General features: G+C 47.8%; 2 protein-coding genes across 2 annotated transcripts in view; one reads left to right on the forward strand and one right to left on the reverse strand.

The window, feature by feature from the left end:
- The window catches only part of LOC119695018 (rho GTPase-activating protein 20-like), a 30,602-nt gene extending 20,895 nt beyond the window's left edge, over nucleotides 1-9,707 (forward strand). Inside the window, exons 9-15 of the mRNA XM_038122793.1 lie at nucleotides 625-813; nucleotides 1,554-1,729; nucleotides 2,243-2,404; nucleotides 3,475-3,584; nucleotides 4,505-4,694; nucleotides 5,271-5,388; nucleotides 5,975-9,707. Coding sequence (XP_037978721.1) covers nucleotides 625-813; nucleotides 1,554-1,729; nucleotides 2,243-2,404; nucleotides 3,475-3,584; nucleotides 4,505-4,694; nucleotides 5,271-5,388; nucleotides 5,975-7,707 — 2,678 coding nt within the window. The 3' untranslated portion in view covers nucleotides 7,708-9,707. The remainder of the gene's footprint in view (nucleotides 1-624; nucleotides 814-1,553; nucleotides 1,730-2,242; nucleotides 2,405-3,474; nucleotides 3,585-4,504; nucleotides 4,695-5,270; nucleotides 5,389-5,974) is intronic.
- Nucleotides 9,708-12,685: 2,978 nt separating this feature from the next.
- Nucleotides 12,686-16,875, reverse strand: LOC119695004 (adrenodoxin-like). Its single transcript, XM_038122763.1, has 4 exons — nucleotides 16,551-16,875; nucleotides 14,209-14,333; nucleotides 13,658-13,787; nucleotides 12,686-13,400 (listed from the first exon to the last, which is right to left on the reverse strand). Exons 1-4 carry the CDS (start codon nucleotides 16,718-16,720, stop codon nucleotides 13,280-13,282), a joined length of 546 nt encoding a protein of 181 aa, XP_037978691.1. The 5' UTR covers nucleotides 16,721-16,875; the 3' UTR covers nucleotides 12,686-13,279.
- Nucleotides 16,876-17,313: the final 438 nt, after the last annotated feature.

A 17,313-nucleotide genomic window follows, 5' to 3' on the forward strand; every position in this document is an offset into this window, starting at 1 on the left:
TATTCAGCAAGAGTGTTTTAGATCTAGAGGAAAGCACTTTTGCAACTGAAAGAAGCAGAATTTTTCCACGGTCTATTGGTGACTGACAAGCTTCTAGTTAGGAAGCTAACATGTTTATCCTACTCTTTTGGTACTTACTTCATTTTCATTGCATTTCAGTTCTCAAATAATGAAACTGCTTTCCACACAAAATGTTGCACCATATTGAAAACCCAGTTTGTGGCATATGGGTTGTTATCTTCTGAACCTTAATCCAATACTAAACTGATGTCACGAGCACATGTAGGCCACTTGCATCAATGCCTTCACAGGCTGTTTATTTTAAAAAATTTCCTTTTTAACAATTTGTGTTTAGGTTTTAGAAACTCCTCAGGCTTGAGGGAGGGTAGGTGCGTATATGGGGGTCTTGAGGACAAGCACAATGGTGCTTGAGTGCTACAGATCTGTAGGGGATGATTTCAGAAATACAAGAAACATTTTAAAATAAACCACTGAATTTTGTCGGTTAAGTTCTAAGCATTCATCATCATGGAGATCACCAAAGCTGGAAATGTCCAATAACAATAAGAGTTTTTATTGTAGCTCTGCATTTTTGCTTGCTCTTTACACAACTCTGTTTAACAGGGCACGAGCATCCCTTCAGCATCGCCTTGAGCTGTCTCCGGGACTCTGCTGACCAGCAGCAAAGAACCAACAACAACACTCTCCTGGCTGATGGGACAGAGGCTTCTCTCCTTGCTCAGCTCCCAAAAGAAAAACAGTGTCACTTTGTCCTGAAGCCCAGACTCCAGGCTCCAATGCAGCTGAGGAGAGGTAGGGGCTGCAGGAGTGTGGTACAGCCAGATAGAGACTTTCTTGCTGTCCAGTGCAGTGCTGAACTCTTCTGGCATCGTACATGTATCCCAGAATTGCTCTCATGCCTGAATGTAATGTAAAGAGGAAGAGATTGCAGAGAGGTGAAATTTCTCTGTGCAAATGTTCAGACTTAGCTTTCAGTTCTTCATCAGTCTTCAACGGCAATTCATTGTAATAGAATCACAGCAAATGCTGAGTTGGAAGAGAACCATCAGTGTCATCGAGTCCTGGCTCTGTACCCAAGAGCCCCACCATTCACCTGAGAGCATTGTCCATATGCTCCTTCTACTCAGACAGCCTTGATGCTGTGACCACTACCCTGCAGAGCCTGTTCCAGTGCTCAGCCACCCTCTGGGTGAAAAACCTTTTCCTGAGACCTAACCTAAATCTCCCCTGACTCAGCTTCATGCCATTTTCTCAAGGCCTATCACTGGTCACAAGAGTGAAGTGATTCTTGCACTGCAGAGACAGCAAGGTTCCCTAAAGAATGGTGATTGAGAGTTTTGCTGATGGTTGAGAGATGAATAAGTGGTTTCACTGCTGTATATTGTCTAATCATCCCCATTAAGAGTGCAGTTAATGAACAGGTGAGGGTAGAAAATGCTTGTTTTGCTGGGAGCTCTGCCTCCACTGTAGATCACTCCCTGTCCAGCAGGAGGACAGACAGGTGTGTAATGAAGGTCTGTGTTTGCTTTCAGAGTCACTGCAGAAACACACCAAGAGGAAGAAGTCCTTGATTGACTGGGCCCTGCGCCGCAGCGCCAGCACCCCCACGGGCAGCCCTCCTTCACAGTCACCTACCACACCACGCAAGCTCTTCGGCCTGTCCCTGTCCTCTGTCTGTCCTGATGGAATCCTTCCCAAGCCAATCATGGTAAGCAGCAGCCTGGACTGCTTGTCTTGATGTAAATTTGATGTGTTTAGCCCAACATTTAAAGCCACTTGCAGCATTGATGAGGATTGAATGGGGAAGAGGACCATAGTTTACTTGTGATCCAGACTCAGCTCGGTAACAAGGGTGGGAACAACCCTCTCCTGAGTAATCCCTATCACTTCATTCACAGGCATCTGTCCTTTTCAGTGGGTGTCTCAAGGTCATCACCTGATGACAAGGGGCAATGTCAGTGCATCCTGCCCTGCTATGTAGCCTGGAACTCACTGACAAGAGTCCCCTGAGCTCACACTTGTCACAGGATAATCATGCCCACATGAACTTTATCTGCAGCTTGCCCATCAGGTTCTTGTCCCTGGTTAGATCAGGATAAATCTCTTGTATTGTTTTCTTCCCATTACTGACTTGGTCTTCTGCTACAATGCATGATGTATAAAATACACAAACAAGAGGGTAAAGTGTTAGGCTCTAAAGTACAGCTGGCTTTTCTCTTAGGATATGCTGCTCCTCTTGTACCATGAAGGTCCCTCTACTAGGGGCATTTTCAGACGTTCTGCCAATGCCAAGACTTGCAAGGAATTGAAAGAGAAGCTGAACTCTGGAGATGATGTTCAGGTGGATGGAGAGTCAGTCTTTGTGGCTGCAGCTGTCATCACGGTATGTGTGGCCAAGTAACTCAGCTGTCTGGGCTAATGGTGCCTTCCTTCTTTAAGGAAGCAATGAGTCTTTATGGGTAGGGAGGATTTCAGGGGAACAGAAAGCATTTTCCAGCAAGGAACATTTTCACCTGTCTGTGTACACAGAGGTGATAAGTGACCTGGTTTTCACATGCAGACACGTGCAGCCCCTCGGGATGGGGCTTCCTTTGGCACCTGCCCATACCAAACCCCCCACAGCAGGAAATACAGTGATGTCCACCTGCAAGGCAGCTGTGTTGTCTGTCAAATGCCAAATAACATGACAGGTGCTGCACTGACATATGCATAAAACTCTTTGCTGGCAGCAGCACAGATGTTCTTTGTCATTTCTGAATGCAAGGAAGAGGCTGCAGAAGGTTTGGGAGGACTTGTACCACTTGAGGGCAGCTGCTCTGCAGCACCCAAAACAGGAGCTCACCTGTGCTCTCTGAACCCCCAGCCTTCACCCTCTGATCAGCCAGCAAGCACGAGGGAAAGCAGCTGCTAAATCCAAGCAGAGAGGTTGTGGTGGATGGGGGATGAAGCTTGTGATAAGACCCATATTTCAGTAAGGAAAAGCTTGTATTTTGGACTGGCAATTAAATCTGGTCAGAGTAATTTAGGCACCGAAGTATAAAAAAAAAACCTTTTTTCTTATTGGCCTGATATTCAGGCACTTCCCAACACAAGACATACAATGAGTTGTTGAATAGCTCCCTGAGAAAAACCAGCAGCCCTCCTAGCTGAGAATGTTTCAGAGAGATCTGTGCAGAGCCTCAGGGCTGAGTCCTCTGCTGGACTGGAAAAGGGACAGTCCTGTTCTGGAGAAGGGGCAAAACAGAAGGGCTGCCTGTTCATCCTGCAGGGCTGCCACGAAAGAGCCTGAGGAAGACAGCTTGGTGGGCATAGGAGGGGAGAATAAACATGTTTGTGTAGTGTCTTGTTTTATCTTGTGCTTAATATGAATAAACAGTGACTATATGCATTGTGAAACTGAAACCAGGAATTCTAAACTGACCAGACTGCTCTGCATATATATATTTAATTCAGGATTTTCTGCGAAATATACCTGACAGTGTTCTATCCTCAGACATGCACGGACAGTGGATGGAAGCTGTGGACACAGAAAATCGGACACATAAGATTGAAACTATCAAAAGGTTTGTAAAAGCCTTTATAAAAGTTTCTTTTGGTGGGAAAAGGGGGATCATGCGGGCCTAAGGATAGCCTTCATTTTCTGGGAGATTACTGGCAATGTTCCAGGCCACAGGGGAGGAGCTATTGCCGACTGCCAGTCACAGATCAGAAAATTTTCTTTAAATGGTCTTTTTTGAACATCCTCAACATTTTTTACTCCAAAAAAGTAATTTAAAAATTCTCTTCTGATGATTAGTTCAAATTACCAGAACAAGTAAACTGAAAAGGCATAATAATTCAGCCACTAGGAGTGCATCTATGGTAGCAGAATTAAATCTTTAATGACAGTACCTTTATTCTTATCTGCATGAAATGAGGCTGATCATCTTATTAGCAGTTAGAAGAAACAGCCCTGTCAAGGTGGAGACATGGACCTTGAAAACAGCTTTATTGCCTTGAAACTGCTGCCCTGAGCATGAGCAGTTTATCAGCCTCCTGCTGGATATCCTGTTCATTCCACTGTGGCTCAGTTTTTGAACCTTACCATTCACCCTGGGCCTTCTTTATCCATGTTCCCCACAGCACATGACACAGCAGTGGCGTGGTCTGGCGTGCTGCTGGCCTGGAGCTGTCTCCTGTCTCCTCTGGGCATTCCCTGTTTAGCCAAGCCATTGTGGGTTCCTCCCACACACTCTGGACCCAAGGCCCTTGTCCCTCCAGCTCTGGAACCAGAGCAGGTGGGCAATTTGGATGCAGAGTTGTGGCTCTCACATGAGTTGGTGGAGGGGAGTGACACAGATTCACCTTATTATCAAATGTGGATGTCTCAGGCTGGGTACAAAGGGGCAGGAAGGGGAAAAAGCTTTGGGATGCAACTCCTGGAATCCAAAGAGCAGATGTTTGTGAACAGCACTGTTTTCCTTTTTTTCCACTCCCTGAACAGTCTCGTCAAACAGCTTCCAGAGGCTAACCTCATCTTACTCAGACACCTCTTTGGAGTCCTCCATCATATTGAGCAGAATTCTGGAGTGAATCAGATGAATGCCTTTAACCTGGCTCTTTGCATAGCACCCAATATGCTGTGGCTACCGAGTCCCACTGGGCCTGAAGAGGAGAGCCGGTCTACAAAGAAGGTAATCTTCCATGGGTTTGGGAAAACCTCTGTTTTCCCCTTTCACTGCTTTTTATGGGCACTGCCTTTTGTAGTCTAAAGGAAGGCGTAGGGCCAGTGACAGTGCTGGCTGAGTGGCACCCAGGCCCCAGTGCAGCTGTGCCCATGCTGGGGAGGGGTTTAGCCCCTCAGACTGTACGGGGTGAAAAGGGAAGCAGTGATTGCTTCACCAGATGAGCTTCCTATATGGCCAAGCAAGCACAAGAAAACTGGAGCAGCTGGACACTGCCACCCCTGCTGGAACAAAATAAGCAATGAGCATAACAGTGCACCAGAAAGGAGGAATGCTTGCTTGTAGCTTGCAAGGTGCAAGCAATAGTGAGGAAAACTGCAGAATGTGCTATACCTGGCTCACAGTAGCAGTTCACATAGCTCATATTCTTGCCTCAGGTGTTCCTACAGATGCACTGCCACATTATTAACAGCTTCTGGAGGAAATTACGTCTCTGTAAAAAAAAAAAAAAAAGAGATGATCTGCGTATGATTTTACTTGCTCTGTTTTTATGAAACTGAATCTGTGAATTCCTGTCTTTGCCAGGTGGCCTTGTTAGTGCAGTTTCTGATTGAAAACTCAGGAGAGATTTTTGGGGGTGATATTGCTTCCTTGTTCCAAAGACCTGACATAAAGAAGTCCAAAAACTCAGCAGAATCTCTGGGTAAGTTGGTGGTAGTAAATCTTCCAGAAATATTTTAAATCTTTTTTTTTTAAATTAAATTTTAAAAATTAAAACTTAAAATCTTTAAAGTCCTCAGACAAAAGAGTTTGCTTTACCTTCATGTTTCTTCTAAGGAATAGCATTGAAAACCAGCTGGGTTTGGTTTTCCCTTTGCCTGTCAAGCATAGGCAGGAGGAGATAGCAAAGCAGAGGGCTGAGGTGCAGAAACTCCAATGTGTCCCCAGAGATGGCTGTCTTTCTCCATAGCTGCTGTTAAACCTACTCTATCCATTGCAAGAATTTAGTGTAGCCTTAGCACTGCCATGTCCCAGCAGTATTTTTATTTTCCAGTTAGTTCTATAAAGCTAAACCACATGGCTTCTATGGAAAGAGATGGAGTTGTCTCTGTTAGCTATCCTTTGAATACAGGCCGGTGGTGAAAACTGGAGAAGCCAGAATTTCTTTACTATTTCCTGTGAGAATAATGGATCATCTTTGTTTTTCCATGGGTTTGGTATTATTTCCCTGTTTTGGTTGTGAGGTACTATATAAATGGCAACAAATTAATTTGTGTCCTCTGCCCCAGACATAGGCTTGGCTCAGCATGATGATTCCTCTGATGAGCTGGAGTTTTCCACCTGTGATCCAGAAGAGCCAAAGCACCACCTGGAATCTGAAACAGATGCCATTTTTGAAGCACCCAGCAGCTTGTTACTTGATAAGGATCAGGAAGACTGGGACTTGTTCAGCGAGATCACAGCCTGCTACCAAAGCAAAGCCCAGACCAACGCCAGTGCAGACAGCTACGAGCTCCTGGAGGAGGATGGCTCCTTCTGCTCCATCGGCTCCATCCGCTCGCTCAGCCCGGCCCGGGACCGCTGCTCCTCAGAGCCCAGCGTCTGCCTCAGCTCCCAGCTGCCCGCACAGAGCCACGAGCCAGTGGCCCGCCAGTCCAGCTGTGATGCCACCATCATGAGCAGCCACACAGACTACATCCACAGGCTCAGGCAGCTGCAGATGGAGAGCCAGAAGCTCATTGATGAAGGCCTAAGCCCTGGGGTTAATAAGGCCAGGCAGAACTTGTTGCAATCTCCTCAGACCACCTCCAGGGTGAAGCAGCTCAGCCTTCAGAAGTCCAGCCTGTCCAACAGGTCCAGCTTCTCCAGCCTGTCCTCTACCACCACCTCCCCATCTGCCTCCTCACTTAGCTCCTTAGACAGTGCTTTCTCCTACTGCTCAGAGTCATCAGCCATTAGTCCTACAGATGTCTCATCCCTGCCATTCATGTTTGGCACTTCTGCCAGGCTTCGTGCTGTGTCTCCCACAGCTGCCAAGAGGTCCCAAAAAGAGTGGCACAAATCCTTCACATCTCCTTTACATCTGTGCAATCTGGACAGTTTTCATGAGGGTGAACCCAAGGCTGGAGGGACCAGTCATTGCTTTGGAGAGCAGAAAGGTTTTCCATGTGTCAGCAGAGCTGCCATGGGAAGCCCATTCACTGACATTGACTGGGAAGAAGAGGAGAGACAGCTGAGTTGTTCAGGGTGCCCTGGCCCAGAGCTCAGGAGCCAGGATTTTACCAAAGAGTTTGAAGAAAGCCCTGAGTACGCAGCTGCCAGCCCATCCGGCGAGACATCCCCACAGGTCAGCAACCAGCAGCACTGGGAGAAGACAGTGAAGAACATAGAAATTAAAGGCATTGATGACTGCCCTCTGAGCCAGGAAAGCCTGAAGCGCACTAAGATAACCTTTTATGTGGCCCCAAATAAAGAAAGCTCTTGGGGATCTCAAGTGGGAGAAGAGGAGAGATCTGTGACAAACACCAGCAACGGAGACTCACCCAGCAGCAGCAGTGAGCAGAGCCTGTCCAAGAGCTTGCAGACTGTGAGAGTCCACATCCCCCAGACAGTTTTCTATGGGCAGAACACCCCCCTTGTCCTGCAGTCCATCTCCAGGCGCTACCACCATGAACCAACTGTCCCATCCCTGCAGGCCAAGCACAGAGAGAGCCCCCAAAGTGCCTCTGCTCCTGAGGAGCTGGAGAGACAACCAGAGGAAACGGCGCAGGCGCCAACCCAGAGCAAGGGCTTGGACACGTTCAGCCACACCATCCGCATCATCCTCCCTGACTCCATCCGGAACACCATCAGGGACTATTTCAAGCACGATGAAACCGAGCCCTGTCCCACAGCCGAGGTGGAAGCAGTGGAGAAGGAACTCCTCCGGAGCAGGGTGGAGTGGCTCAGGAGCCAGCCTCTGGCAGAGGTGGCCGCAGAGGAGCATGACACAGCTGTGTTTGCAGAAGAGACTTTTGTCTAAGGCGATGGTTGTGGAGGAACTAATTTTTTTTTTTTGTGTATGTGCAACAGAAAATATTCTGTAATATATGATCAGGGTGTGAAGAATTTAGCAGGCTGCCTGGGGCAACAAGTGTAAAGTGACACTAATGTGTATGTAATACTCATTTTGGTGGGAGGTGGGGGAGGTTCTTCTTGTGTTTTCTTTATGCCCTTTTCTGATGGAAAAGACTTCACTGGCTGGGTGTGGAATGGAGTGAATACCACCAGACTCTCCCTGTCCTTGAATTAGCTGACCTGTACAGGGCCTGACTCCATTTTTTTAATAGCAGGAAAAGAGAAATGTTGCTTTATTTTCTCCAGTCAGCTGCTGATGTGGGTGGATGACTGGACGACAGAGACAGCTAGCGCTTTTAATAATTAGTTAAAAATCTTTACACTTGCACAAAACCCACCATTATTCACAGTTCATCACAATCATTCATCCAAAGGAAAATTCTTCACCTTCATTCCAGAAATCACTGCTGCTTCACTCTGCTCATCTGTTGTCTGTTCTGGTCTAGCTCACAGCCCTCAACCATTATTAGTTGAGGCTGGGTTCCAAAATCAGCAGCTGGAACCCAGAGTCCAAAGTGCAGCATTCTCTGACAGACAGCATGTGTAACATTTTAAGCCTAAGATTGCATTTTTCTGGAATTAATTACACAGTGATTCTTTCTTCTCATACCTTCCCCAAAGTTAACATTTGACAGAGACACAGTTGCCAGAAAGAATTTTAGTACTGTCACTTTGGCAGGGCTGTGAATGTTCTTCTGTGTCCTCTGGGAGCAGCTCAGTAGCTAGGAGTTTCAGTCCTAATGAAAGATGACAATCTTCTGTCAATGCTGATGCCCCTTTCTAGAGGCAGTGTGGATGAGGCAGCTGAGTAAATTCCTAGTCATGCTGAGAAGGACTTGAGTAGGGCTTGATTTTAGCACGAGGTCAAGGAGTTGTGGAAGTTGTCAGGAACGTTGCTGAGTAGATGTTGAAGCAAAGTCACATCTTGCCAGAAAGTCGTCAGTCCATAAACTGAAACTGTCCAGGCTTCTTCACCGACACTGGCTCAGAGAAACACCGAGTTCCCCCTCAGCAGAGTATGGGGCCCTGTGCACTCCAGCAGAATGGAGTTTGGGGAATTCCAGGCAGGGATGTGCTAAGCAGGCTGCTGGTAAGGACCACCAAATATGCAGCCAGTGGAGTGCTGAAGCATCCCTCAAAGCCATGCTCAGAAGTGACACAGACATATTGGGTCTTGGTAGAGGGTTGTGAAACTGCCAGCTGAGCTCTAAAAAGATGCTGAGACCACCACATTAGTTTGACAAGTTGTTTTAAGGAAACAGTGGGAAAGGTCTCACAGGTTGAAAGGTTTGGGATGGTTCATTTGAAAGTTACGTGAGAGATTTCTATGGTGGTATCTGTCAGAGAGACAATCCTTTTACTCAGTGAACAATGAAGGGGTGAAGGAAAAGAGAAATACATGAATCCTCATGACTGAAAGGCTGTGCTTGTGGAATAAGCATCCCTGCAAGCTGCTGTGTGTCTGCTAATAGCCAGAGCTGGAGCTGCATGACAGCTGCCATGGTTCAGTCCTTGCATGGAGGGGAAAGCCACCTCTGTAAAATTATCTAGTGTCAGATCCCTCCACTCATCTGCCAGGTGCCTGTGAGGGTCAGTGACAGGAACCTGACCCAGCACTCCAAATTCACATCATCAAAGGGCAAGGGAACAGGGGGAAGCCCAGAGCCCACTTTCCAAGGTGTATACAGTTTGTTTTGTTAGATGAAGGGTGTTTACCTCTCAGATGTGGCACTCTCTGTCCCAGATCACCTTTGTGGCCCTTGTATAATGACAGGTGTATATAATCATAACACAACTCCACCACCAACATAATTTTCCTCACACATGAACAGCAATAAGGCATCCACAGTCTTTTTTTCCAGAGCTACAGTTGTAACTGTTTTAATAAAAGACACACAAGTTGTCGTCGTGGTGTTGTCACCTTTTGTTCCCTTGCTCCTGCTCCCCTCTCCCCCGTGTCAGGGTGGTGGCATTTGCACTGAACTGTGAAACACACTCACCTCCCAGCCCAGGTCTGCCAGGCTGGCCACACTGGCGAGAAGCCTTCTGCCAGCACAGCAGTCTAGGCATTACTCCTGTCTTTTCAAGAAGGAGAAACAGCACTAAATATTATAAGAAAAGTCTGCCTGTTCTTGGAAGAGAGATGATTCTGTATTCCAAACATACTAACAGATGTAAACTCAGTGGCTGGGCTCAGTCAAACACAGGGGACCTGAACCAAATGCAGAGTAAGAGCTCATAATTTGCATCACCTAAAAAGATCACAAGAAAGTTAGATTAGTTTAGAGAAACACTGGGTAAGGTTGGGAAAACACCAATTTTCTTTGCCTCATCTTAGGCTGCCCAATGTGGGCACAGTTCCCTGGGTAGCTGCTCTAACCTAGCTCTGTATTATAGCATTTTTCTTTATTTTAAACAAAACAAAATCCTGCAAAACGTAACACAAACCAGAGTTCTGGGCTTGGAATTCTGCAGCCCTCCTTTTCTATGAGCCAAACAATAATGCAACTCAGAGATCAATCTTGAAAATGTTTCACAGCCCCCAACTTGCTCGTAACAAGAAATAACAAATACACAGACACTTGGTTGGCTTTCTGCCCCAGAAAGGCCACACTTTCCCTTAATGTATAGCCCTGAAAGGCAAACAGGTTTCCCTTCTTTCTCTGCCCTTATTCAGATCAGTTAGACCACGCTGGCCTGTCACACACTGAAAGCCCTACCCACTGCCCCACCAGCTGCAGGCTCCTGGGAAGTCGTGTTCCATGGTCACCATCCAGGAAGCGAGGAGCCTTCAGGGCCTGCTCCCAATTTAGACCAAGGCCAAACAAGTCCAGCTCATCTGCCTTGAAGAGAAATGACTCATGCAGTTCAGCCTCATCTTATTTCTGTTCAGGATATATGATTTCTTTCCTTATCCTGCAGGCTGACAGAAACATGACAGAAGTGCCTGAGGCAGCTGTAGTTTACTTTAAACTTTCCAATTCTATTTCTGATGTTTCAACTATCAGGAAAGTCTTCCAAGACATACTCTCCTTTGCAGTAGCTCCTTTGTGAGGAGGCCTCTCCGTTATCCCAGGGCACCTTCGAGGGACAGCCAGCCCCACCAGAGCAGCACGGGCTACTCGACTCCCTGCATTTCCATGCTAACAGCTTGTCCTAGAAACTCTTTCTTCAGAAGTCACCCACACTCTGAAGAGGAACACAGCATTCATTCAACCCTTCCAAGCCAGAAGCTGCTCCCTCCCTTGCCACCCTGCCAGGATGTGTGCAGAGAGCTGGCATCTTCCAGCAGCAGCCTGGGCTCCAGCTTCAAGCTCATAACAAGGCGGGGATTGAGGAGTGGGACTGCAAAGCTCCAGATCACCTTGGCTTTGCAAGTGGAGGCATCAGGAAGGGGAGAGACTTGAAGTGCTACTGAAGGTAGTGGCTTAGCTGCTTTCATTTAATCTATATTTATTCTCTTTGCTTCTTTTACAGTAAACCTGGGACAAGTTGGAGGAGAAGGGGTTTGGGAGAAACAGGCACAGCCTGGAAGATTTTTCTGATGTATTGACAAAGCAAAGGGCTATCTGTCACATGCCAGTCACAAGCCTGAAGCCTTAGTGCATCACCACATCCGTGGTCCCCAAACAGGGCTGGGACCCTGAAGAAACCCACCCTGCTGCCATCACCTCTTACAGCACATGGTTCTGGCCCATGCCAGAAATCCTTCCTGCCGGTACCCTTCTGCTAAGGGTAAATTCTGACACGGATAAACATTTGTACAGATTTTTGCATGAAGGATCAGAGAAGAAGACAAAGGCTATTGAGAGGATTCACAGAGTGCCACTCATCACCTGTGCCCACAGGGACAGCAGGCCCGCAGTAGGAAGGCATGGAGGTGCACAGAGACCATTAGACACAAATGGCAAGTGTGGCTCCCCGAGACAGGCCCAGGCACCGGTCAGGGCGAGAGGAGGGAGGAGGGACGGGCACATCGCAGGGCCCCGCCGCCACTGCGGCCTCATCATCCTCCTCCTCATCCTCCTCCTCATCCTCCTCATCATCCTCCTCCTCCTCATCCTCCTCCTCCTCCTCGCAGCCGCCGCCCCGCGCGCCCCCTGGCGGCAGAGCGCCGCCTCAGCAGCCCCGCGGCCTAGGCCCCAAGGTCGCCCTGACGTTCCGTAAATCCCAGAACTGTAAAATCACAGAATGAATTGAGTTGGAAGGGACCCTTCAGGATCATCGAGTCCGACTCCAGGCCCTGTGCAGGACGTGTCAAGAATGCCATAATGTGCCGAGGAATATTGTCCACACGATTCTTAACTCAGGCTGGGTGCTGCTGCCCTGGGGAGTCTGTTCCAGTGCCCAGCCACCCTCTGGGTGAAGAACCTAATCCTGGGATCCAACCTAAACCTCCCCCGACTCCAATTCGTGCCATTTTCTCGAGTCCTGCCACTGGTCATGAGACTGAAGAGCTTGGCACCTGCACCTCTGCTTCCCCTTGTGAAGATGTTGAAGACCACAATGAGGTCTGACCTCGGTCTCCTCCAGGCTGAGCAAACCAAGTGACCTCAGCCACTCCTCATAAGGCTTCCCTTCCTGACCTTTCATCATTCTCGTGGTCCTGCTGTGGACCCTTTCTAACAGATTCATGTCTTTTTTACATTTGGTACCCAACACTACCTGCAGTATTCCAGGTGAGGCCCCACCAGGGCTGAGTACAGCAGGACAATCACCTCCTTGGATCAGCTGGCAGTACTGCGCTTAATGCGGCCAACCAAATTTCCATCCATCTCCTTCTATTTCAGCCAGGCTCATGGTGCCAGAACAGTGCATCTTGTAGGTCTAAAAAGCTCATTGATAGAATTTTATTTGACATGTGAGATAGTACAGCAAACTTAGCATTTGGAGAAAGTGGCTGCTCACAGCACAGAACAATTCAGGGACCCAAAACATCTCAAGTTCATAGAAGTGATTCCTGCTTACAGGAACTACCAGCACACAAATGTTCTCAGCATGCTCTTGCTGACCAAACTCAAGTCACCTACATCACCAAGCCCATCAGTACACTGACTTGCAAACAGCAATCTCTTCTTAAGTTTCCCAAATTGGAAAAGTCTGCTCTACTTTTAAAGAGCCAAGCCTTGCAAAATTCTCAGCAGTTACTTGAAACAGCAGAATTCTTAAATTTCAAAGGAGAAAGTGAGTCACATACAGTAGAGATATTTACTGACACCCACCCAGGGAAATATAAAGCCATACACTTTAATCCAGTTGCGTTCAGCAGAGCATTTAAACACTTAAAATACATACCAAAGACCCTATTAAGCATGCTGCCTTGTTCAAATAAGAGATTTGCCAAACACGCCTTTTATACTGAATCAGACCTTTATGGCCTACTGCAAGCCAGCCACAAAAAGCAATAGTGTCAACCAAGAGCTCAGTACCCTGCCACACCTAAAGGAGGGTGTAAGCTGTGCAGCAGTCGTTTCCAGTTACTGTTTGCCTTGCTTTCCAACCTCCAGCTGCCTCCTCATGTCCGACACATCCATGGGGACCCTCACTGTCACACCATCCATCGACTTCTTAACGCACACCTGGCAGCCAAGGCGTGATCTGAGAAGAAAACATGAAGTGAGGCTCCTCTGTTCCCAAAGTAAAGGGAGAAATCCCCCACCCACGCTGGGATGTCTGGTTCAGGATGAGTTTTCACTAAAGCTCCTGTTAAAGATCTGCTGGCCCTTCAAGAGAAAGCAGCTCTCAAGCCACAGCTATAATGCAGAACAAGCCCCATCCCCTTGGAAAGAGGTGCCATGTGGTGGGAATCTGCCTCAGAGGCTTGAGGATCTGCTGCAATCAGCAGGGAGGCTTACGTGTCAGTAAGTCCATATGCCAAGTCCAGCATGTCTAGCTCTTCATCTGAGATGGCATCAAGCTTTTGGAAGGTGTCCTTGTCAAAGATGAGGTGACAGGTAGAGCAGGCTAATGTCCCTTCACAGGCACCTGGTGGAGAAGCAAGGGAAGGACAGCAAATCAGGAAAAATAAGGGGGTGAGAGAGACCATCTTTGGGAACAGTGTGAGAAACGGCCCTTTAACAGATCTGGAGCATGTCAAAAGAGATGATAGGAAACACAACAGATGGATGCAGTTTCCAGCCTGCCTCTTCTCTGGGAGAATCACCATCAGTTTGCAAATTTTTACATCAGCTCCATGCAGCCAAAAGCACTGACAGAGGCTGCTGGAATGCCAGTGTGACAGTGTGAGGTTACATTGCCATCTCAGCACAGTGAGCCACCCAGCAAGCAGCTGGTGGGGAAGGGAAGCTTGTTTATGGTCTTGGCAGAATACAGTGTCATATGTACTGTTGCACTGTTCCTAAGTACCCGCTGGCCCTAACAGCACATACCCTGCTGCAGCACCTACCAAATCCATCAATGGCCAAGTTGTGATTGACTACCACTTCCAGCAAACTCTCCCCTTCTTTGGCTGTGGTGGTTAGTCGTTCTCCATCCCGATTTATAAAATGCACTGTCACCCGATCCTCAGAGCTGTAAGACAAATTTGCAAAAATCAGAGGAGTCCACCCTTTTCTGCACATCCACAATTGAGGTCTTTTGGCTGAGTGCTTGAGACGTGGCACTTGGAGGGAAATGTGCACACAAGCACTTTCTCAAAGGATTACGCCATGCACCTAAGAAAAAATTCAAATTATCAGTTCTCAGTGGCAGCCAAATCTGAGTTGCCCCAAAATATTTCCCACTATATCAAACAGCCCACAGGATAAATGTCTATCTGTGCACGAACAAGTGCAGGTGCTCTTCACATGCTGCCCCTGCTTGGGCTGGCTGGCAGAGGGAGCATGTGTAGGCAGGCAGAGCATTTGCAGGTCCCAGGCCTGGGCTGTTAATCCTGGGTAGAGGGATGCAATTACAAGCAAAGTGCTCAGGATCAGATACTAATCGAGCAAGAAGGGCTGTTGTCGTTCATGTTCTGCTTCCCCTTCCCTTCCCAAGGGGATTACTTGATAATTGTTCCTTTTCTGCTGCTTTTTCTTCCATGAAGTGCCCACGCCTTTCCTTAACTCCATCACAGGGAGCCTTCTTGTGGTGAGACATGCCCAGCCCCAGCTACTGGGCTGAGTAACTTCCTCTGAGCTGATGTGATCCACGCTCAAGAAAAATTGCTAATTATTTTGACAGCCTGCAAGATTTAATCTGGCCAAGAGTTAGGAACATGGCCATCAGCTTGTCTTAATGATAACTGCAGAAAGGGAATCTACAAATGAGAGGGAAACAGCGTCCAGTTCATCTCCTCCTGACCTGGCTCTCACACCAATCTGGAGAAGGATCCTACTTTGACAGCAGTGTTCAGGATTTCTCACCAAGACAAGCATATCCTGAGACGGTTATATTTGCTACAGGAAGCACATGAGCAAACACTGTTTTTTTTTCTTAGTGCACATACCAAATGCTCACTTAGATATAGGAGGTCCCAGTTACCCAAAGGCCTCAGCTCCTGGGCTGAAAGAAGGCAGCACCCTGGAAGTGGTTGGGCCTTTTGTCCAGTAACTCTCAGTGTGAATCTACCCAAGTGCCCATCATCCCAAAGCCCAGGGCATTCTCCAGTGGCAGAAGCTTCTCTTTCATGAGATTGACAATGTACACCAGTTTCCTTCATAAAGACACCGACAGGTATTTCTAAATATGCAATTTAATGACTAGCCCTCAAATGTCAAAACTCAACAAAAAAATCCTCCTCATTTTTGATGGATCAGAGTAATTTATTCCATTTGTATGGCAAATAGGCATGTTTCTAGGCAATGTTTGGTTTATCTTTATGGGTGAAATAATTTGTTACACAATAGAAATGGTAAAGTGACAGAATTCCACTTAGTGCTGCAATCAAATTGATATTTCAGCTGGATAATGGTCAGAGGTTTGGAAAGATCTTACCAGGGTGTGATAAACTCAACACTGCAAATTCAGTGTATGCCTACCAATTCTTTCCTTTTAAATAATAAAATCTCAACCCTTTTGTGGCACAGGAAAGTGATGAAGGAGGTTTCAGGAAAGCAGTTCTTTCCCCTGACAATGTTTTCCCTAAAAGATACTTTCCAAGGCCATACAAACCAACAAGATGCCTACAAGTACTGTCAGAGATAATTTCATAAGCAACAAACCAATTAGAAAGAAATCCCATTGATAAGGAGTCTTCATAAATCCCACCAAGCAGGGTTATCACTATGACTTTTCTCTAAGGTCAGATAGCAAAATAGTTTATTGTATTTTCTGCAATGATTGGATCCCTCTCTCAATGCCTAGCAGATTACAGCCTCACCCAGCTCACACTAGTCTAGGAGATCCACAAATTACATTTATTTAACCTTTTCTTCCTGAACTATCCCTAAAGCAGAGAGGAAAGGCTGGCAGGGAGCCTGCAGTAGTTCCTGCTGTGGAAATGGGCCAAAGGGCTCTTGTGCCTCTTTGTCACCTTCATGAGCCAGTTCCCAGCCACTATCTGTGGTCCCCACGGCTCTGGAGGCAGGACTAGCACCTCTGACAGGTCCCCACAGCTCCAGGGATGGGAAGCAGCACCTCTCAGGCTGGGTCCTGGCATCACCTTCCTCCCCACCAGCGTCTGCTCACCCAAGGCGGTGGTCTCATCCTCCACCTCCCAGAGGCCATGGCTTCTCCTCTTCCTGCCACGGGGCAAGGCAGAGGTGCCTGCCCGTCCCTCTGGATGCAGCAAGGCAGCATTTGACCCACCTGGATTCCCCGGGGGCATCCTGGTGCGTGGAGCTGAAGCCCCTCTCTGCCCACCACCTTGCTGGGCCGTGGTGCTGCTCAGTCACACCACAGAGAAGAACGAGGCGAGTTCTGCTGGCACTCAGTCGGCTCCGCAAGGGCCGCAGGAGCCCCAAGACGCCCTGAGCCATCCTGCTGCTGGGACCCGCTCCCTGTCCCCTGAGCTGTCCTCTGAGGCAAGGGCAGCTTGATTAGGGACTTATAGTACAGCTGGGGAGGATGGGGGGATGGAAAAAAAACCAGCATAGTAGGACAGCCTCTCTGGGGGTGGAGGGAGGGAGGAGGGAGGGGAAGCAAGAAGGAAGGATGGACAAAGGGACTGTGCTTGGATCTTGCTGCAGTCCAGCCAGCAGGGCATGGGAATTGGTGGAAGCACAGGAACATGTGAAACATCACCTCCACATGCCAGGTTCTGAGTAATGTTCTCTTTACAGACTTCCCTTTTAGGAGCCAGACCTTAGTCAAATTTCAGGAGAAAGATTCATTGTGATGTCTAATCATACAAGGAGTTGTAAGTTGAGGGCTGGAAGAGCAGAGAGGCAGGAGTGCGATGACTGCTGCCTTGAGGAGAGGGGCACACAGTTCCTACAGCAATGGAGTGAAAGCAAGACACTGAATTCTGCTCTTGACAAGATGGCATCCAGCCACATCACTGCCTTACCCAATACAGCAGGCTCCCATCTCTAAATGTGAATATTCACTTACTTCACATGATGGTGGTGAG

This window comes from Motacilla alba, chromosome 4A (assembly GCF_015832195.1).
Source record: "Motacilla alba alba isolate MOTALB_02 chromosome 4A, Motacilla_alba_V1.0_pri, whole genome shotgun sequence".
Classification (NCBI taxonomy): Eukaryota; Metazoa; Chordata; class Aves; order Passeriformes; family Motacillidae; genus Motacilla; species Motacilla alba.